This window comes from Oncorhynchus kisutch, linkage group LG27 (assembly GCF_002021735.2).
Source record: "Oncorhynchus kisutch isolate 150728-3 linkage group LG27, Okis_V2, whole genome shotgun sequence".
NCBI lineage: Eukaryota > Metazoa > Chordata > Actinopteri > Salmoniformes > Salmonidae > Oncorhynchus > Oncorhynchus kisutch.
Genome location: NC_034200.2, coordinates 15,634,617 through 15,656,979, shown reverse-complemented (window position 1 = coordinate 15,656,979; position 22,363 = coordinate 15,634,617). Strand labels below are relative to the sequence as shown.

Below are 22,363 nucleotides of genomic sequence, written 5' to 3'. Positions count from 1 at the left end.
TAAAAAAAATGTAAATAAATCATACAGATTCCCAACAGAAGAGTGTGCCATTCACTTTCTGTTTGTATACAGTGGATAACTGTCCTATTGATCATTGTTTTATTCCTTTGACATGTTACAACAGGAATGACATAGTTTACGTATGAATAGATAATTACTAAAGAAGTGTGTTCCCTCTGTAGACAGTAAATGGATAGGAAATCTAATGGTGGAGGGCGCAGAAGGTTAAAAAACTCTCTACTACATTTCAAAACACATTGCTTTGATCAATTATTGTTTGTGTGTATTTTTTTGTTTACAGACATGACATTTTATTAACTTAATGATAAGTCAACAGTTAACCTTCTCTATGGCCATGTAACCTACTCAGACAATCAAGTGGTATTGGTGGCATTACAATTCTATGACAAAAATCACAGGTATTTACAAAAACCATGGTTTTCAAAGATATTGTTTCTCCTTATATATTTGCACATATTCACACACCCCACATACACTGTTAAGATAAACACAAAATCAATGTCAGAGAAACACCTTCAGAAATGACAATACCTATTGACAGACAACGTAATTCTATCCTTTCAATTTATTTCATCTCTTTTCTGTACATCCAAGGCTAATTGAGGTTTATTATTAGTCACTTTCTTTTGTTAAGTCAGAATATAAATAAACCACAGTCAAATATTTTGGGGTAGATATTTATTGTACATTTTCTGTGTGACTTTAAAAGGGATCCTACTTGCAGGAAGTGAAAAAATGGATGTTCTTAATTTTTTTCCTCCCCTCACATTTGATCAAACATACTGCAATCACACAGGTATGCAGTATTAATGCAAGAGAGCGACAAATGTCCCTCTTTCTTTTATATTGTAGTACATCTTATACACTAGCACCTTCCTCACCTCTCATCCACCACCACTTCCTCCTCCTCCTAGCAGCGGCCGTCCTCCTCTGTGTCGCTGAGTGGCTCACAGCCTGCAACAGAGACGGTCTGAGCCAGGCGTTTCCGGAAGTGTCCATTGGGGATCTGCCAGCCGCTCCTGGAGCCCCGTCGGGCCGAGCTGAAGCTAGAGCTGGAGCTGGAGCTGGAGCTGACCGTGTTAGCGCGTCCCAGGCTAGTGGCCACCGCCGCCTCGAAGGTCAGTGTCTCCATGAACCTGGAGGGGTCCGGACTGTGCTCGTCCTCCTGCAGGGTGAGATAGGGCTCCGACGGGTAGCGACGCAGAGGGGAGCCCTGCTGGTGGTGGTGGCGACGACCCCTTGGCCCGGTCTGTTCCTCTCCACCTGCCTCTCTGGAGGCCTCCCCCCACCTCTGGGTCTCTGGGCTGCCCCTGTCGTCATCATCGTCCCCGGAGGGAGGGTGAGTGCGACACACCAGAGGGGAGTAGGAGATGTGGGGATGGGAGCGAGTTGGGGTCTGGGACAGGGGGCGGCGACTAGGGGTACTAGATTCAGAGGTGGGGATGGGGCTGTCGGAGCTGTTACCCTGGACACAGGAGTCAAAACACCTTTATTACAGACATCTGATTGCCTTTTTTAAAAGTGTCTATTGTGTATCCAATGTGGGTATGTGTTTGGGGTCTACTTCGTGTCAACCAGAGTTTACACCAGTGGTGTATGGCCCTTTAATGTTTGCCCTTGGTAAGGCATCCAGTGTGTGTGTGTGTGTCCTACCTGTTTGTCCAGGGTGTGTGTGCGCTCTAGGCTAGGGGAGCATGAGGGCTGTAGACTCCTCTCCTCAGAGTTACAGCGGGATGTGTCTGGGGAGAGGAGGTGGCGGCGCTCTTTGGACCTCCCGCGCTCCTTCTCTGTGTCCAACTGCCTCTTTCTTTCTGACCGGGAGACTGGAGGAGGAAGACCATGGAAATGAGCACAGAGAGGGAAAGCAAGATAAGAATATGTAGATATTTTTGTAACACTGTAGATCATTAAAAAGTATGTTGACAGGTAGATCATTGACGCACTTAGGATAAAAGAAAAGGAAAAGCGGCACTTGAAAATAGGATAAAGACATAAGAAAGGAAAGGGGAAAAACGAGGAAGAGAACTTGACATATAAACACATGCAAACAATAACCACACAGTAACATCCCTCATCATGCCAGTGGGAGAGATAAGAGGAGAGGTCACACGAGTGGACATTGGAGAGCGGAGACTGACCGGCAGCCTTGTAGCTCTTGTGGCGTGGTCTGTACAGTCTATCAGGACTCTTCTTCTCCTCCTGCCACAGGCCATTCACCCTCTGGTCAGCCACAGTGGACGAGGACCGCTTAATGGAGCCACTGGCCATCTCCGTCTGCACGCACACAGAGGGAGACACAGCTAAGTACCCGCATGGACCATAAAATAGGTTTTGTTATTTTCAAAGAAATCCATCCATCTGTCGATCCATGCAGCATCCTCTGTTTTTATCCATCTCCATGCTCAATATTCCAGGAAATGAACAGGTCAACTAGGATGCTTGAACCTTTTTCATTTTACTCTTCAACTCATTGTTTAGCGGAAGACAGAGAAAAAACATACCAGTAACCCAGGATCAATCAAACACCATTCTGAAACGCTAGCATTCCTTTGAAACATCCATGTTGATTATCCCTCTCCAGAAACCCAGCAGCAAACAGAAGATACATGAACCCATTTTTCTCTCCAAACGGAACAACCAGTGTAGTCTGGTCCTCGTCCTCTGTCAAACAAACATGCATGTCCCACTCTGGGGCCCCCTTGCTGCCCGGGGCCCTTCTGGCCCCTGGAGGAGTCAGTGTGGTCAGAGGGCAGTACCTGTGGCTCTACAGCCAGACGGGGCATAGAGGAGGCCCGTACACACAGCCCCTTGCCAAACGAGAGCTGCAGTGAGTCAGGAATCAACCCACTGAACTCCCCAAGACTCACCTATATGAGACCAGAGACAGAGAGAGGGGCGAGGGGAGAGATAGAGTACAGTACAGATCAGGCTGGTCAATTTAATACCGGTACTAACTGCCTTTTGGGGTTCCAGCCAAGGAGGGTTTCGGCCAATGTTACATCGTAATAATTTGCGAGTGCCTTTCTGCAATTGGGAGAGAACTTAAGCCATTCCATCATCACCAACCAATCAGAAGCCATTCCAGCCAAAGAGCCACAGATTAACAACCAATGACAACAAGGAGACTGACCCCAGAAGGATTGGGCAAAACATGAGTAGGAGAAAGAGTAAGAGGGCGTAAGGAGACGGCGACATAAGCACATCGCTACGACAATAAATGAGAAGAGAGAGGACAGAACAACTATCGGGCTGTTGTTACACATACACTCATGCAAGTACAGATCTGGATGCACCAAACATACTGAGCCAGACAAGTTCACCTGCTTTAAAGCCAGTCATGTTACTCCCCAGTGAAAATATACATAGAAGATGGCAAACACTAACAGATTCCTATAGGGCAAAAAGTACACTGCAGACCAGTTCAACCAAACAGCATAGAAACAGTACAGTGGGCACTGAGAATGACAACATCTCTTTTCAAACCTCCACTAACCGGACTACAACTTGGCAAGGACAGAAACATCTTGAAACATCAATGCTGTGCTCTGCAATGCACTACTAGTATCTTCATTCAACCATTACTAGGGATAGTTGTTTTTTCTAAATGTTTTTCTTTAACCGGTATTTCCAGCATTATCCACTAGGTTTGCTGCAGGTAGAAAATCCTAGGAAATCTTTTTAATTGACACAAGTTGTCTCCAATCAATCAATATCTGGTTGTGTGTGAGTGTTTGGTGTGGGGGATCGCCTAAGCCAGGGGAGGCGTAGCTCTTTGAATCTTAATTAACAGCATTTTATTTGGCAGGAAATACTATTTGAAGATCAAATATTCTACACCTCAATTTGCTCAAGCTGATCCTCTCCAACAGACTCAGAAGTGTAGCTAAAAATTGGTAAATTAGGTGCTGTTTAAGGGGCGAGTCAATTAAACCAACCATGGAAGTGTGTTGTAGCAAATTCGTGGGGTAGCCCCGACTAGGACTCGAACCCAGGTCCAGCAACTGTCAAGCCAACACCGTACCCAGAATTATGAATTTCTTGACGTTTTTACAAGGAAAAGTAATTTTATTCATGGTTATTTCTATTGTTTTTAACATGTACTTTTGAACAAATTTAAATTTAAATGTAATATGGCCAGTGTCGGAAATTACATTTGAAGTCGGAAGTTTATATACACTTAGATTGGAGTCATTAAAACTCGTTTTTCAACCACTCCACAAATTTCTTGTTAACAAACTATAGTTTTAGCAAGTCGGTTAGGACATCTACTTTGTGCATGCCACAAGTAATTTTTCCAACAATTGTTTACAGACAGATTATTTCACTTGACCCACAGTGGGTCAGAAGCTTACATATACTAAGTTGACTGAAAATTCCAGAAAATTCTGTCATGGCTTTAGAAGCCTCTGATAGGCTAATTGACATAATTTGAGTCAATCGGAGGTGTACCTGTGGATGTATTTCAAGGCCTATCTTCAAACTCAGTGCCTCTTTGTTTGACATCATGAAAAAATCAAAAGAAATCAGCCAAGACCGCAGAAAAAAATTGTAGACCTCCGCAAGTCTGGTTCATCCTTCAGAGACATTTCCAAATGCCTGAAGGTACCACACCATGGGACCATGCAGCCGTCATACCACTCAGGAAGGAGACGCGTTCTGTCTCCTAGAGATGAACGCACTTTGGTGCGAAAAGTGCAAATCAATCCCAGAACAACAGCAAAGGACCTTGTGAAGATGCTGGAGGAAACAGGTACAAAAGTATCTATATCCACAGTAAAAGCGAGTCCTATATCGACAAAAAGGGGAAGGCTTGCAAACCGAAGAACACCAACCCAATCATGAAGCACGGGGGCTGGCACCATCATGTTGTGGGGGAGCTTTGCTGCAGGAGGGACTGGTGCACGTCACAAAATAGATGGCATCACGAGGTAGGAAAATTATGTGGATATATTGAAGCAACATCTCAAGACATCAGTCAGGAAGTTAAAGCTTGGTCACAAATGAGTCTTCCAAATGGACAATGTGTAATGCCGGGAGAGTGATGGGTGTGGAGTCAGACGCAGAGAGCAGAAGGTAGACGGGAAAAAACGCTTCAATGTCCTCAAGCACAGTAACAGGTACAAACATGGGTGAAGCCCAAAACACAGGCGCAACAAACCCAAAACCACTGTTACCAAAATACCGGACAGCGAAAACCCAAAAGTACACAAACACCACTAACGTAAAATAACCACAAGCCCGCACAAACACCAGCGGGCTAAACTAACTTAAATAACACCCATCCCAAAACCCCAACAAGGAACAGGTGAAAACAATTAGACAAAAACAAACGAAAAGAAAAAAGGGATCGGTGGCAGCTAATAGACCGGCGACGACGACCGCCGAGCGCCACCCGGACAGGAAGGGGAGCCACCTTCGGTGGTATTCGTGACACAATGACCACAAGCATACTTCCAAAGTTGTGGCAAAATGGCTAAAGGACAACAAAGTCAAGGTATTGGAGTGGCCATCACAAAGCCCTGACTTCAATCCAATAGAAAATTAGTGGGCAGAACTGAAAAAGCGTGTGCGAGCAAGGAGGCCTACAAACCTGACTCAGTTACAACAGCTCTGTCAGGAGGAATGGGCCACAATTCACCCAACTTATTGTGGGAAGCATGTGGAAGGCTACCTGAAACGTTTCACCCAAGTAAACCAAATTAAAGGCAATGCTACCAAATATGAATTGAGTGTATGTAAACTTCTGACCCACTGGGAATGTGATGAAAGAAATAAAAGCTGAAATAAATAATTCTCTCTCCTATTATTCTGACATTTCACATTCTTCAAATAAAGTGGTGATCCTAACTGACCTAAGACAGGGAATTTTTACTAGGATTCAATGTCAGGAATTGTGAAAAACTGAGTTTAAATGTTTTTGGCTAAGATGTATGTAAACTTCTGACTTCAACTGTATAGCAGAAACTTTTCTAAATTACAGGTGAACATAGCAGTGAAAGTAGCAAATTAATTATAAGCTAAATTATTATTGAATTATTATGGTGGCTCGAACTACACAGGTTGACTACTTTTTGAAGTGATGCGTTTGTTTGACAATCAGATGAAAACATCTTCACACAATACGCGTAATATGCGAAACTGAGCCTGCACAGTAAACAGGATAAGATGTTTACACAGTATCCCGTTTTAGATCAGAATATCCCAGGCATCTTCTCCAGGTTTCTCATAACCAGGATATAGGCTTTTTCTAGTTATTGGATAGGATGTTTATATGAGTCAACTCAAAAACAGAATGCTTGAGTATCCCGAATAATAATGGGGTATTGGTGTGCGTGTAAATGTGGTCATTGACTCTCCCCTTAAATTGCCTCTGGGGCTGCGTTTAAGCAGCCCACTATTTGTAGAGCAGTGACTCTATACCTCACTCAAGTCGATCTCTCCAATGGACTCGGAAGTTGTAGCTAAAGATGGCTCAATTAGGCTGCATTTACACAGGTAGCCCAATTATGATATTTTTTCACTAATTGGTATTTTGACCAATCAGATCAGCTCTGAAAAAGATCTGATGTTATTGGTAAAAAAAAAAGATCAGAATTGTGCTGCCTGTATAAACATAGCCTAATTGACCAACTTTTTGCTACAACTGCCAAGTCCATTGGAGAGGATCGGCTTGAGCAAAGTGAGGTGTAGAATCACTGATCAACAAATAGCATTCCCTGCAAGATAATAGGGGGAAAAAACACAGAAACCAACTAAAACAACTGGCCCTAACCCTTTCTACTAGATGTGTCATTGATTCATTGTTGTCTATGTTTGGGTTGATAATGAGCTTCACCACAGGAGGTTAGGTTTTCGTTGTGCAGTATTTCATATTCTGCCCATAGCTACTATATCATTGTGATTTTCCTTTTTCCTTTTGGCTCCTAGCAAAGGGCCTTATAGAGCTATCATTGTACGCTTACTAAATTATATAAAGGCTCCTTTGTTGGTGTACTATGTGTTGGTGTCTGTGCTAGTTTAGTGTGATATACAGTACTCCTGTGATAGGTTTCTACAGTACGTAGTCTTTGGTACTTCTCCTTACCCTGGAGTGTTGACTGCTGGTGTCCTGGTCAGAGGTCATGGCGAACAGGTCCTGGGAGAGAGGACTCAACGCCACCAGGCCTCCTCTGGTCCTACAGATGGAGGCAAGCCCCACAGGAAATACTGTCAAATACTTACTAAAGGCACAACGCACGCACGCACGCACACACACACACACACACACACACACACACACACACACACACACACACACACACACACACACACACACACACACACACACACACACACACACACACACACACACACACACACACACACACACACACACACACACACACACACACACAGCGTGGATTGACTCACAGGGCGGAGCCGGCACTGAGGGACATGCAGGGCAGGGGATGGGCATTGTACAGAATGTCTTCAGAGAGAGTCGAGGCATCCAGCCTCTTGAACGGCATCAGGCTGGCCTTCTGTAGAGGAGACCACACCAAGCAATGTATCACTGCAGGCACTGGGTCGTGTCAACAGATCAGATGTCATGATAATCTTATACAAAAGAGAAGTGAGTTTTATACAGTATATATGATGTTAATATAGTGTGTAAATCTGACCTGTGCTTCCAGCTGTGCTCTCAGCTTCTTGGCTTTGTTCTGTTTGAAGTAGTCCATGATCATCATGGAGGCATATATCTTACCTACTGTCATGTCGGAATCTGTAAGACACAAACACAGTTAGATTGCTAGTCATTGAGTGACTGACTGCCTACCAGCTCTACCTCTCCAAATCTTTCTAACGTGGGTCTGACCTTTGTTGATGGGCACCAGTACATCCAGGGTCTTCTGAGGGAGGTACGGCCATATCACACTGATCTCCTTCTGTAGCTCAGTGTCCAGAGCTACTCGGTCCTCCCCACCTGGAGCACAATAAAATAGATATTTATTCATCCATTATACACAGGCAGTGGAAATGGTTGATTTTGCTACATTTCCTGATTCAACTACTCAACCAATCATCAAGCCATTTCTAAGTTGAATCAGGAGTGTTACCAGTAATGGGCTGGACCAAAAGCCTGCATCCCTAGGATGTGTGGATCTCCAGGCTTAAGATGGAAGTCTAAACTGGATAAACGCATGCAGATGCAGTGATGCATGGTGGTTTCAAACTCAACTCATTCCCTGACCTCGTGCGATCTTGATCTCCAGAGCGGTGCGGATGAGAGACATCAAGGTGGAGGTGAAGTGGACTGACATGTCCTCATCCACTGGCATGTTCATCAACACCAGCCTCTGTGGAGAGAGAGAGAGGGAGGGAGAGGGAGAGTAAAACAACAGTAAAACAACAAATTAAAAAGAAGAAAATAAGTGTTTCTCCCATACCTTGTAGGCCATACCTCTGGGGCATTTCTTCCCCAGACCAAGGGGTGGAGACATATGGGTCAACATCTCATACATGGCAGTGTAGTGTATACGCCCACTACGGAAGAAACAGAGAAGATGAGGAAGGAGAGAGAGTGAGTTGAGGAAAAAAGGAATTGGTAGAGTCATTCATTACGAGTTTGTGTAAATTTGAAACAGAACAAGTTGGCAAATCTTGCACAGGAATAAATGCAGTTTAGGCCTATTTAGTCTGTAGTGAATCAATACACTGCCCTCTGCTGGGCAAAGTTGAGACATGGTGGGTTTCTTATCTCTCACCATGCTGCGCGGTCGTACTCTCCCCAGACACGGACAAACTCATCCAGGTGATGAGGCCCCAGGATGGAAGAGTCTCTGGTCAGGTACTCAAAGTTATCCATGATCACAGCCACAAACAGATTCAGCATCTACACAGTCACACAAGAGGAGAGGACGTGTGAAGGACGGCATGTGTGTATGTACAAATATACAGTATGTGCTATACTGATGTGCACATGTGCATGCATGCATACAATAAAAATAACACAATCAAAATGTACTTTGTGTATCAGTAAGATGGACAGAAAGATAGAGAGAGAGAGAGAGAGAGAGAGAGAGAGAGAGAGAGAGAGAGAGAGGAGAAAAAGTGTATTTCTGGAGAGTCCTCACCAGGAAGGAGCTGAAGAAGATGAAGGAGACAAAGTAGCAGTAGGCGAAGTCAGTACCACAGCCTCCCTCGTGGTCAGGGGACATGGTCATGGGGGCCATGGAGGAGTCTGGCTCACACTCCTGCCCCCCCAGACACGATAGCATGATCTCCTGCCATGACTCCCCGGTCGCACTCCTGTCAATCAATGAGTTAATCAATGAGTCAATGAATTAATCAAGCAAGCAATTATTTGATCAACCAGTTAGTCTATTAATATATATTAATTCATCATCAGTCAGCATAATCATCTACTTATAGTTTAGAATATCTTAGTTCAGCTTCCGAGTCCTTCTCAATGCGCCCACCTGAAGAGAAGCATCAGCGCACCGGAGAAGGTCTTGAAGTTGTTGTGCTGGTTTATGTGGTTTTCGTCGTTCAGTTTGATGTTTCCAAACACCTTGTGTGGATCAGGTGAGAAAAAAACATGATACTACTTCCCTTTGAGCATGGTTCCCCAACTGGCGGCCCCCCATGTTTTCTGAGCAAGAAATAAATACATGCATTGTTTTTGGGGGGGGGACATAAAAGACTGTAAAAACACTAACAAATCAGCTCCAACTGATTTTAATTTTGTAAATCTGTTCCAAAGTATTCCCACGTATAATAGAGAGATATAAGGGATGGTATACAAATGTAAACATGGTTTGAAACGATCAGGGGCGCAACTTTCTTTTTAGAAGTGAGGGGTACTGCTCAGAGGCAGTACCCCTCATGATGAGGGGTACTTAGGACAATACTGATGTATTGTCCTAAAGCACACCGTTGCCTCGTTTTGAATCACATTCCAATGATAAAACTTGGGGGGGACAAAAATGCAATTTCAGAACGCGTGGGGGATATGTCACCAGTGAAAGTTGCGCCCCTGGAAACAATTATGTTTTAGTCAAATATTATATCTGTTTGGGCTTCTTGGTAACTATTGGTGTATGTTCCAGCTCCCTGATCATCCACTGCTGAATCTAGTTGATGATCCATGCCTTTGAGGCTGAAGTTACCATTGTAAAGCATATAAGCGTTTGGATGCTTTACCTGCATCCCAATGATGGCATAGATGAAGAACAGCATTGCGATGAGCAGACACACATAAGGAAGGGCCTAGAGAGAAGAAGAGATACAAAGAGATAAATTATTATTTGGTTTTCCCAATAGCATACACTCTGGCAGCCTACTGCAGGTCAGTGGTCACCAACCAGACTGGTCGATCTTCAAGGCATTCCTAGTCGATCACCAAACACTTCTGTAGAAAAGCCAATGATTAAGGCTTAGCGCTCCTTTTTTGTGTGTGTTGCGCTGTTGACGGCAGATGCACTTGATTTAGAAGCCCTGTGCATTGGGTAGACAAAGTATTCCCTTTTTAACCATTCCATTTGTCTGAAAATACAAACTGCGGGAGATCTGTGGCTAAATCAAGTGCGCCTACTGAGGTTTCATAACTTTTAAAACCATGACCGGAGAGAGACTGTCAAATACAGCAAAGAGCTGCTGTTTTTATGAGTGAGTTCATGTATACGTTTTATCCAGCACTGTCAACACTCTTTTATTCAACACTATTACAAAACATAAAACAGGCTTCTCTCTACTTCCACTCGGGCTGCAGCTGCAATGAATGAGTAGCCAAGTGTATCGCTAACGTTGCACTTTTATTGTTAGCAGCAGCTCATCGTGTCTATTTTAAAATCGAGGAGTATTTCACTTTCTCTGGTCATAGGAACAACATGAATTTGTGCCTGAGGCAGATGCGGTGCAACTGAACTAAATGACTACCGAGCCAATGCCTGTTCACCCTGCTATCATCCAGAAGGTATGGTCAGTACAGGTGCATCACTTCTGTCGTCATGAAATGCTTTAAGAGACTAGCCAAGGATCATATCACCTCTAGCTAACCTGTCACCCTAGACTCAGTTCAATTTGCTTACCGCCCTAATAGATCCACAGACGATGAAATCGCCATCACTGCACACTGGCGTATCCCATCTGGACAAGAGGAATACCAATGTAAGAATGCTGTTCATTGACTATAGCTCAGCATTCAACGCCATAGTACCTTCCAAGCTCATCATTAAGCTCGAGTCCCTGGGTCTGAACCCCGCCATGTGCAACTGGGTCCTAGACTTCCTGACGAGCCGCCCCCCCAGGTGGTGAAGGTAGGAAACAACACCTCCACTTCTCTGATCGTCAACACAGGGGCCCCACAAGGGTGTGTGCTCAGCCCCCTCCTGTACTCCCTGTTCACCCATGACTGCGTGGCCAAGCACGCCTCCAACTCAATCATCAAGTTTGCAAACGACACAACAGTAGTAGTCTTAATTACCAACAAGGATGAGACAGCCTACAGGGAGGAGGTGAGGGCTCTGGGAGTGTGGTGCCAGGAAAATAACATCTCACTCAATGTCAACAAAACAAAGGAGATGATCGTGGACTTCTGGAAACAGCAGAGGGAGCACCCCCATATCCACATTGAAGGGACCGCAAAAGAGAAGATGCAAAGCTTCCAGTTCCTCTGCATACAGATCACTAACAAACTGAAATGGCCCACCCACACAGACAGTGTGGTGAAGAAGGTGCAACAGCGCTTCTTCAACCTCAGGAGGCTGAAGAAATGTGGCAACTAAAACCCTCACAAACTTTTACAGATGCACAATTGAGAGCATCCTGTTGGGCTGTATCACCGCCTGGTACGGCAACTGCACCACCCGCAACCGCAGGGTTCTCCAGAGGGTGGTGCGGTCTGCCCAACACATCACCGGGGGCAAACTACCTTCCCTCCAGTACACCTACGGCACCCGATGTCACAGGAAGGCCAAAAAGATCATCAAGGACAACAACCACCCGAGCCAATGCCTGTTCACCCTGCTATCATCCAGAAGGTATGGTCAGTACAGGTGCATCAAAGCTAGGACCGAGAGACTGAAAAACAACTTCTATCTCAAGGCCATCAAACTGTTCAATAGCCATCACTAGCACATTAGAGGCTGCTACCTATATAAATAGACTTGAAATTAAATCACTGGCCACTTTAATAAATGGAACACTAGTTGTAGAAAAGGCCCATGGAGTTGGTGGAATAATCCTTTAATTCATTGCCACTTGCTCAGCTGGACCAGGGGACTTTAATTAGGTCAGGTGGAATGTACGACAGATCTCAACTCATTAAAAGGAGGAAATCGCCATCGCCCGACCTCGCTGTTTTCTCTTCCTTAACTCTGTCTAATTCAGACATTCTGTGCGTCCGTGAATCCACGTAAGTCCACCGACTCTCGACCATTCATCTGAACTATCTGTTGCGATCGGGAGAGCGGGCCATCAGTTATTATTTATAGTTATTACCGCGGAACGTGGCTTGGAGCGCACGCTTCAAACCTATTGCGTAATGTAAATAGACAACAATCACAGCCCTACAGATCATCACAGGCCAATTATGCCATCGATATCTGGTTAATATGTAATGAAATTAAATGTACATATAAAATGTCGTGGAAATTCAGTACTGAGAGAGACTTGGTCTTGGTCATTTCTTCATCTTTATTTAATATCGATTAATTATTGCAATAATCAGACCGTCAGCCCACCAGTCTTGACTGACTCTTAGGCTGAGAGTCTAGCCTTTACAGACGACGCACAGTTTTTATGTAGCTGATACCAAGATTGCTTAGTCAGTCACTTCTAACCTTCCCATAAGACACCTTGGTTATCTACACAGGATGGTCTTTTACTTAGTTTCCCAGATGCATGAAGATGAGACTATGAGGCATTGTGCTTAACTCTTCCAGGCTCTCTCCATCTCGAGTCACACACACACCACATCTTGTCTATAGAATGCTAGCTTTTAGGTTTTTATCACCAACACAAATCAATTGTCAGCTTTAAGCTATCTCTAGTAGAACCCATGTCCTCACCACCCAGACTGGCTGCAGGGTGCTAGAGTGGAGACCATAAAATACAGCATTAGCAGGACAGAAGTACCTCACTGTTCGTTAAGTAAGTAATTGTTACATAGCCAACAAATAAGGTGAATACATCATTTTTCCCTCACAGAAGTCCAACTTGAAAAGTGAAATATGAAACGTCATTATTGTGTGCTGAACTGATCAATTCTGATATCAAACTGATGGAGATTATTTATTGAATAACCAATCACTGATTTAATTATTTGTATTATTATTCTCCTGATTATGATGAATAGTTATGAGCCTAAATGACTCAATGATGATTCCTATTGACTTCCTATTGAACTGAATTGCTGAATTACATAAATACGTTAATAATGAGAAGGATTGTTAGGATTTGACCTTTGTGATAATGAATTTCATACATGTTATTCTGTTTCATTTGTTATGCAGCACAGACAGACTACCCAGTAAATATACCACTTTATGGTTAAAGGAATTCTTGCCTCAGTCTCATCCATTCCTCTGTCACCTGTTCACTTTCACTGTCAGTCATCCTACCTGTCCAGCTTCCCACACAGATTCCAATAATCTTTCACTAGTCATTTTAATAATGTTTACATATCTTACATTACTCATCTCATATGTATATACTGTATTCTATACTATTCTACTGTATCTTAGTCTACGTCACTCTGACATTGCTCGTTCATATATTTATATATTCTTAATTCCATTCCTTTACTTAGATTTGTGTGTATAGGTATATGTTGTGAAATTGTTAGATATTACTTGTTAGATAATACTGCACTGTCGGAGCTAGAAACACAAGCATTTCCCTACACCCACAATAACATCTGCTAGACATGTGTATGTGACCAATAAAATTGGATTTGAACTGGAGTTTCACCATCAGGTGGAAGACTGGCCCTCTCTCTGGTCAGTCTCACCGGAGGACAGGAAGAAGAGAGCAGAGATGGTGAGAGGCAGACCCTCTGCTGCTCTCTCCCTCCTGCTGAGACTAATGCCATGTTAAAATAAACTGGGGACTTGGAAATCTCCGACTTCCGATTTCAGTGCGTTCAAGACAACTGTGAACTCGGTGAAAAAGATCAGACTGGGGAAAATCGCTTTGAATGGTCCTCCAACTCGGAAACTGTGGCATCTTTTTAGAGCGCAGACTTTCTGACCGGAAGTTCACTGACGTCATGATTTGACCGAGTTCCCAGTTATCTTGAAAGCACCATGACCATCAGATGCAGGTACCAGTCCAGTAAAATAAAAATGTCAATTATTAGCAAATTATTTCAATTTATGCTCAGCTGTGCCTCGCAAGTGCTACACTAACTGATCTATCTTGTTATCCAAGCTTGAGTTTTCAAATATAATATGGTCTGAGAAGAACAATATTGGCAGGTCAGGAATATCTCCAATATGCTGTGATAATGTATTAGACCTACTGCACAAACCTCATTCATACAGAACTGTTTTTATTGGTTTAATGTTACATTTAATAAGTCAAGTTGAAAAAAAAAATTGTGAGCGGTAGTTCTCGGCTTGCTATTTGACTGCGAAAGTGATCTTAACTCAGAAAAGGTTGGTGGTTCATCATAGTGTACTGGGACTAGGGACATACAAAGAAAAGACTGAACACCATGTATATGAACAAAGTTGGATATTTATTAATTGGACATGAGAGATGGTAAAAGTAGGGGAGAACATGGCTGACCTTAAAGGATTGTACGAAGGTCCAGAGCAGTATCCGTATGGTGTAGCCCTGCCTCAACAGCTTGATCAGCCTGGCAGCCCGGAACAGCTTCAGGAAACTCATATTGAACGTGTTTATTGACTGAGATAGACAGACCATAGGAAATATAGAGAGGTGGAGACGACAAGGAATATACAGAAAGGAGAAGGGTCCGGGGAGAGAGAAGGTGTTAGAGAAATGACAAAGACATAGGCAGATAGAAGTCACTCAAGTGAACGAAGTGAGTATACTTTAATAGCCTAGTTTTTACTGAGAGAAAAAAAGCTTTACAGTACTACCACCTTGGGAATCAGAATTGTTATAAAGTAAAGGGTAGCCTCTTGAAACTAGGGGGCACTATTTTTATTTTTTGAAAAATAACGTTCCCAAAGTAAACCGCCTATTTCTCAGGAATTGACAGCCTAGGATAGAAAACACTCTAAAGTTTCTAAAACTGTTAAAATATTGTCTGTGAGTATAACAGAACTGATATTGCAGGCGAAATCCTGAGAAAAATCAAATCAGGAAGTGACTCTTATTTTGAAACCCCTGTCTTTCTATGCATCCCTATTGCCCATTGAAAGGGATATCAACCAGATTCCTTTTTCTGTGGCTTCCCTAAGCTGTCTACAGCCTTTAGTTTCAGGGCTTTATTTTGAAGAATGAGCATAAACGACTACATTGCGTTAGTGGCCAGCTGAGGGCTCTCAGAGTGATTCTTGCGTAAAAGACAGAGGTAGTCATTTTTCCTCTCAGTCCTACTGAAAAGCCAATTGTCCCGGTTGATATATTATCAAATAGATATTTGAAAAACACCTTGAGGATTGATTATAAAAAACGTTTGCCATGTTTCTGTCGATATTATGGACATAATTTAGATTTTTTTTTGCCGTTGTCCTGACCGCTATTTCCGGTGGATTTCTCAACATAATGTGGCAAACAAAGGGGGTATTTTGGGTATAAAAATAATCTTTATGAAACAAAAGGAACATTTGCTGTCTAACTGGGAGTCTCATCAGTGAAAACATCCGAAGATCATCAAAGGTAAACGGTTAATTTGATTGCTTTTCTGATTTTCGTGACCAAGCTTCCTGCTTGCTAGCTGGACATAATGCTATGCTAGGCTATCGATAAACTTACACAAACGCTTGTCTTGCTTTGGCTGTAAAGCATAATTTCAAAATCTGAGATGACAGGGTGGTTAACAAAAGGCTAAGCTGTGTTTCACTATATTTCACTTGTGATTTCATGAATATGAATATTTTAGAGAAATATTATTTTGACCGTTGCGCTATGCTAATTAGCGTAGTTGATGACAATTCTCCCGGATGGGTAGTTCCAAGAGGTTTAAGGAGCTAGAGTGAAATATTACCTGTAAGTCCACAATGATCTCAGTGATGCTGCCGAGCACAGTGATGAAATCAAAAATGTTCCAAGTGTCTCGAAAATAGTTCTGTCAGGGGACAAATGAACACCATTGTAAAATGGCAAGGCTTCTTTCTTGAATGGAAAGGATTATGTCTGTACATGCCACCACGTCATTGGATCAGTTAATTACATTTTGCCAACAGTTGACTAAAGTTCTACTGTCTTGCTCACCACAAAACCAAAGGCCATGATCTTGAGGATACACTCCAGGGAGAAGAGAACGGTGAAGGCTGTGTTCAGGTGCTTCAATACTGTATCATACGCTGCTGGAGCGGAGTTGTACTGCAGATTAACAGGACACAGTCAGGGTAATAGCGGGATGTATCAAACAGTGAGCAGGTTGGCATTTATTGAGATGTTTCATGTACTGGAGGCAGCTCTGCAGAATAGTTACTAGCCAAGTCATAAAATCTGAGTTTAAACATAACCCTAACCTTAACCACACTGCTAACCCTAATACCCAACTCTAACCTTAAATTAAATTTTAACCTATTTGTATAGGTTTTTACTGGAAACCTCTCAGTTCTGCCTACAGGGTACAACTCGTGACAATAAATGTCAACCTCTGCAGAGCGATGGCAAAGAAGAGGGTAACATATTTAATACAAAGAGTCTGAGATGTGTAATATTAAACTGTTATCAGACAAACAGGGGCACACTGGGCTTTCTCCTATGGATTTGAGTCTTTGAGAGTGAAACTAGTTTCAATCAAAGGCCTGCACATATGTCATGTTTATAAGCTCTGTTAAAAAGATATAGGTTCCATACCTTCATCATGAGCACCACAGTGTTGAGGGCAATCATGACCAGCACTGTGTACTCAAATGACGGTGACACCACAAAGTGCCACAGCCGGTACTGGAAAGTCTGTCTGTTCTGAGGCATATAGCAGGTCAGGGGCTTGGCACTGATGGTAAAGTCAATGCATGCCCTCTGATGGAGAGATAACAAAAAAGAAGAGGGGAACAAATCAGGAATTAATCTGTTACGAGTATTGTGATCAATATAAAGTGTATATCTGATCAAGATGCCAAGATGTTTGCAAATTTACAAGAAAAAAGAAAAAACCTGAAATATCACATTTACATAAGTATTCAGACCCTTTACTTAGTACTCTTTTTAAGCATCTTTGGCAGTGATTACAGCCTCGAGTCTTCTTGGGTATGATGCTAAAAGCTTGGAATGCCTGGTTTTGGGGAGTTTTTCCTATTCTTCTCTGCAGATCCTCTCAAGCTCTGTCAGGTTGGATGGGGAGAATCGCTGCACAGCTATTTTCAGGTCTCACCAGAGATGTCCGATCAGGTTCGGGCTCTGGCTGGGCCACTCAAGGACATTCAGAGACTTGTCCCAAAGCCACTCCTGCGTTGACTTAGCTGTGTGCTTAGGGTCAATGTCCTGTTGAAAGGTGAACCTTCACCGAGTCTAAGGTTCTGAGTGCTCTGGAGTAGGTTTTCATCAAGGACCTCTCTGTACTTTGCTCTGTTCATCTTTCCCTTGATCCTGACTAGTCTCCCAGTCTCTGCCGCTGAAAAACATCCCCACAGCTTGATGCTGCCACCACCATGCTTCACCGTAGGGATGGTACCAGGTTTCCTCCAGATGTGACGCTTGGCATTCAGGCCAAAGAGTTCAATCTTAGTTTCATCAGACCACAGAATCTTGTTTCTCATGGTCTGAGAGTCCTTTGGGTGCCTTTTGGCAACTCTAAACGGGCTGTCATCTGTCTTATACTGTGAAGTGTCTTCCGTCTGGCCACTCTACCATAAAGGCCTGATTGGTGGAGTGCTGTAGAGATAGTTGTCCTTCTGGAAGTTTCTCCCATCTCCACAGAGGAACTCTGGAGCTCTGTAAGAGTGACCATTGGGTTCTTGGCCACCTCCTTGACTAAGGCCCTTCTCCCCCGATTGCTCAGTTTGGCCGGGCGGCCAGCCCTAGGAAGAGTCATTTAAAAATTATGGAGGCCATTATGTTCTTGGGGACCTTCAATGCTGCAGAAATGTTTTGGTGCCTGTCCCCAGATCTGTGCTTCGACAAAATCCTGTCTCGTAGCTCTATGGACAATTCCTTGGTTTTTGCTTTGACATACACTGTCAACTGTGGGAACTTATATAGACAGGTGTGTGCCTTTCTAAATCATGTCCAAACAACTGAATGTACCACAGGTTGACTCCAATCAAGTTGTTGAAACATCTTAAGGATGATCAATGGAAACATTAGGCTCAAATAGCTCAATTTCGAGTCTCGTAGCAAAGAGTCTGAATACTTACTGTAGGTAAATAAGGTATGTGTTTTTTTATTTTTAAAACCGATTAAAACCTGATTTCGCTTTGTCATTATGGGGTATTGTGTGTAGACTGATGAGGATTTTGTTTTATTTAATCCATTTTAGAATAAGTAACATAATACTGTAACATAATAAAATGTGGAAAAAGTCAAGGTGTCTGAGTACTTTCCGAATGCAATTTATTTGTGTTGTAAGAATTTGTGTATGAGTGATGTATGTTTATGCTACAGTAGACTGGGAGTGCATTTGTATGGCGCTTTTCTGTCCTGTACCTCATTTTTCTCCAAGCTGCACTCCTCCATCATCTTATCCCCCTGCTCCTGGAAGGTGATGATGATGAGAGCAACAAAAATGTTGACAAAGAAGAAAGGGAAGACCACAAAGTAGACGACGTAGAAGATGGACATCTCCATCCTGTTGCCCCGACTTGGACCCCTGTCCTCCTCTGTCACATCCACAGAATGCTGCAGGACCCTGGAGGGAAGGAGAGAGAAAGATAGAGAAAGAGAGAATAGTAACAGTCTAATGTCTAAACAGTCTCTCTGAATCTCCTATCAAATGGCATTCATTTGGTGTTAGAGCGTACACTCTTAGAAAATAAGTTGCTATCTAGAACCTAAAAGGGTTCTTCAGCTGTCCCCCATAGGAGAACCGTTTGATGAGCCCTTTCCACAGAGGGTTTTACATGGAAACAAAAAGCGTTCTACCTGGAACCAAAAAGGGCTCTACCTGGAATCAAAAAGGGTTCTCCTATGGGAGACAGCCGAAGAACCCCTTTGGAATCCTTTTTTCTAAGAGTGTAGGGCTGGGAACATCAGGGACTCACTGCGGCCAGCCCTCTCCAGTGGAAACAGTGAAGAGGGTGAGCAGAGCCCAGCAGACATTGTCATAGTGGAACTCATGTCTCTTCCACTCCCTCTTCTTCACTTCCTTCTTGTCTCGAGCGTAGTCTATGTAATAACCTCTGTAGGAAACAGAATGGTGGTTAGGGGAGGGAGCCAGAGGAGGTTGGGATTCCTCCGATCACTCACAAAATGGGTGGTGTGTGGATGATCACGACTTAATGGTATTTATTTATTCATTTGATTGTGAAGAGATAAATTAGTAAGGTCAATGTGTATATCTTTGTTTGTTCCAGTGTGCGTATTGTAAGAGGGGACAGCAGGCAGTGTGTATATATGTGTGTTTGACTCACTGGCACTCCTTCTCTGTGTCCATGGAGCTGTCTGTGCAATAGAAGAACTTTCCCTTGAAGAGCTGCACGGCGATGACAGCGAAGATGAACATGAAGAGCTTGTAGACGATGAGGATGTTGAAGACGTTCTTCAGGGATGTCACCACACAGTCAAACACTGCCTGTATAGGAGAAGGAGAGATGATAACATAATGACAAGGTAGCACAAATCAAAAGTAAAACCCCACATTCCCTGGAAATTCCTTGAAAGGTTTCATTCAAGGAATTTCCAGGGAATGTGGGGTTTTACTTTTGATTTGTGCTACCTTGTCATTAGAAGCCAAGGTCAACTAAACATTGCCATGTTGGCAGATGAACATAAATTAACATATACACAGTACATTACCTTGAGTTTGGGGAGTCTCTTGATGGTCTTCAGAGGTCGTAGGACTCTCAGAACCCTGAGGGACTTGATGGTCTTGATGTCTCTGCCTTTGTTGTTCCTGTTGATGTAGACATGTGTTTTAGGGGACTGTGGGGACAGGGAAGACACACGCATGCACGCATACATGCACGAGCGAGTGCAAGTACACACACACACACACACACACACACACACACACACACACACACACACACACACACACACACACACACACATTAACAAAAAAGATCTCAATCTATCTTTTGATGACAAACAATACTATAAAGAACATTTTCAGAGTAATATGAATTCACTTGTATTCAGTACTTTAAAGTTTTGTAGCTGAGTGGGAAGTATCAGACAAAAGACATGGCGAATCATGTACAAGAAGTATGGGAAGTACATGAGAATTCTATGAGAAGTGTATGACAAATTGTACATGACAAGTATGAGAGTGAGAAGTGTTTGCTTTACCCAATCACATTCCTGGAAGCCCCAACAGTGATAAATTCCCCAGGAACAACAGAGAAATAGAAGAACAAATAGAGATACACAATGAGGATCACAGTTACAGCCATATCCACAACAGAGAAATCAACACACAGTCATATCTATATATAAGGCTAGGGAGAAGCACAAGTTCATTCATCTCGCAACCCAGAACGGAATATTTTGTGCGTTAGCTAGCTAGCTAGCTACTTGATTACGTTACTAGTCTGTTAGCCTACAAGAGACTGAAAGTTATTTAACATGTTCACCTGTCAGAGGGGAAAGAGTTAAACAAAGACATAAGAAATGTCATATTTATATCACCGCACGAGGCATCAACCAGAAGATGCATATCAGACACTTAGTTTTATACATTTGGAGATATGCTACAGTGCACTGTATAATATATGTGAGCCAGTGAGTCAGTGTGATTACTAATCCAGCACCAGAAGTATTGTGACTCACGTCAGAGCGAAGGCGAACAGAGCTCCCACCACCACGATGAAGTCCAGAATGTTCCACAGGTCACGGAAGTAGGAGCCGTCGTGCAGAAGCAGGCCCAGGTCAATCATCTGGAGGACACACGCACACACCCACATACACAGGGCAACATAGATACACACACACACACACATAAGACAACATAAGTTACTACACTGAAAAAAATGTTACAAGTGTATTTCCGTGCATAGTTTTAGGAGGTTCAAAATTGATCATTTCTCTTTGAGTATCTCACCTTTATGATAATTTCTCTTTGAGTATCTCACCTTTATGATCATTTCAAAAGTGAAGACTCCAGTAAAGACGTAATCAAAGTAACGGAGAACCTAGAAAATCAAAAAGGCATCCGACAATTACGTGAGAGGAAATACACATCTTCACGTCACTGACACAAACATTCCAGATTCGTATGGAACTTACCCTGTTTCTGTCAGAGTTGGTGCACACAGGGTCTTCAGCAGCCAGAGCGATGCTGCTAGCCACGATCACCAGCAAGATGGTCATCTCAAAGTAGCGCATGGTCACCACATAGTGACAGATCCTCCTGATCCTACAGATCAATAAAGAGGAGCGGAGTTGACAGTATCGCAAACACTTATACAGGGGTACAAACGCTTGCCACTGTAGTGGTACTCTCTAAGGCAATTGTACCCTTGTAGTTTGTACCTTAAAAGAGGCAATTGTGTACCTTAGGGGACAAGATAGAAAAAGGTACAAATGTGCCTTTTTAGGGTACCGCCACAGTGACAAAGCCGTTTGTTCCTTTTAAGTGGGAAATCTTCTCTATACCAAGACCCTCACATGTACACACCTCTCTACAATCCTACTTCTGACACCGATGTAGTGAATTCAGCCCTGACCAGGACTTGAACCAGCCAACACCTTAACCATGATACCAAGAGATCCGTACCTCTTGACATTGTCTTTCAGTTTTGGGTCAAGGACAGGCACCACACCCAAATAGGATATTTTTTTTCCGTGAATCATATCACAATCAACTTTAACCAGTTGAATGTGGACACAAATTAGGTTATATCTAATTAAGTACGCACATATATTCTAATAAAGTTTTCTGGCCACTGACGAAGTCAGCCTAAATATTTTGGCTTCATTTTGTTAAGACACTTCATGACTGGACTTTGAGATAGCAGATTGGTTAAGGGCTTGTAAGGCTACACCTGTTGTATTAGGAGCATGTGACACATACGATTGGATTTGGATTGAGATTGTGGATCAATACTTTTTACATACTAAG

The 22,363-nt window shown here is 43.0% G+C and overlaps 1 protein-coding gene across 2 annotated transcripts in view; it reads right to left on the bottom strand.

Moving 5' to 3' along the window:
• Nucleotides 1-88: 88 nt before the first annotated feature.
• LOC109871525 (voltage-dependent R-type calcium channel subunit alpha-1E) overlaps nt 89-22,363 on the bottom strand; it is a 79,379-nt gene continuing 57,104 nt past the window's right edge. The window contains exons 21-45 of one of the 2 annotated variants that reach the window (XM_031807134.1): nt 21,529-21,658; nt 21,375-21,434; nt 21,073-21,179; nt 20,593-20,604; nt 20,101-20,197; nt 19,716-19,876; nt 19,347-19,484; nt 18,793-18,994; nt 17,005-17,169; nt 16,408-16,518; nt 16,181-16,261; nt 14,791-14,910; nt 10,204-10,269; nt 9,480-9,571; nt 9,135-9,309; nt 8,766-8,893; nt 8,448-8,544; nt 8,240-8,357; nt 7,877-7,984; nt 7,683-7,783; nt 7,432-7,541; nt 7,106-7,196; nt 2,160-2,295; nt 1,675-1,844; nt 89-1,486 (exon numbers count right to left, since the gene is read on the bottom strand). In XM_031807134.1, the coding sequence (XP_031662994.1) occupies nt 932-1,486; nt 1,675-1,844; nt 2,160-2,295; nt 7,106-7,196; nt 7,432-7,541; nt 7,683-7,783; nt 7,877-7,984; nt 8,240-8,357; nt 8,448-8,544; nt 8,766-8,893; nt 9,135-9,309; nt 9,480-9,571; nt 10,204-10,269; nt 14,791-14,910; nt 16,181-16,261; nt 16,408-16,518; nt 17,005-17,169; nt 18,793-18,994; nt 19,347-19,484; nt 19,716-19,876; nt 20,101-20,197; nt 20,593-20,604; nt 21,073-21,179; nt 21,375-21,434; nt 21,529-21,658 (3,331 nt within the window). In that variant the 3' untranslated portion in view covers nt 89-931. The remainder of the gene's footprint in view (nt 1,487-1,674; nt 1,845-2,159; nt 2,296-7,105; nt 7,197-7,431; nt 7,542-7,682; nt 7,784-7,876; nt 7,985-8,239; nt 8,358-8,447; nt 8,545-8,765; nt 8,894-9,134; nt 9,310-9,479; nt 9,572-10,203; nt 10,270-14,790; nt 14,911-16,180; nt 16,262-16,407; nt 16,519-17,004; nt 17,170-18,792; nt 18,995-19,346; nt 19,485-19,715; nt 19,877-20,100; nt 20,198-20,592; nt 20,605-21,072; nt 21,180-21,374; nt 21,435-21,528; nt 21,659-22,363) is intronic. The other variant, XM_031807135.1, reaches the window with a different exon arrangement.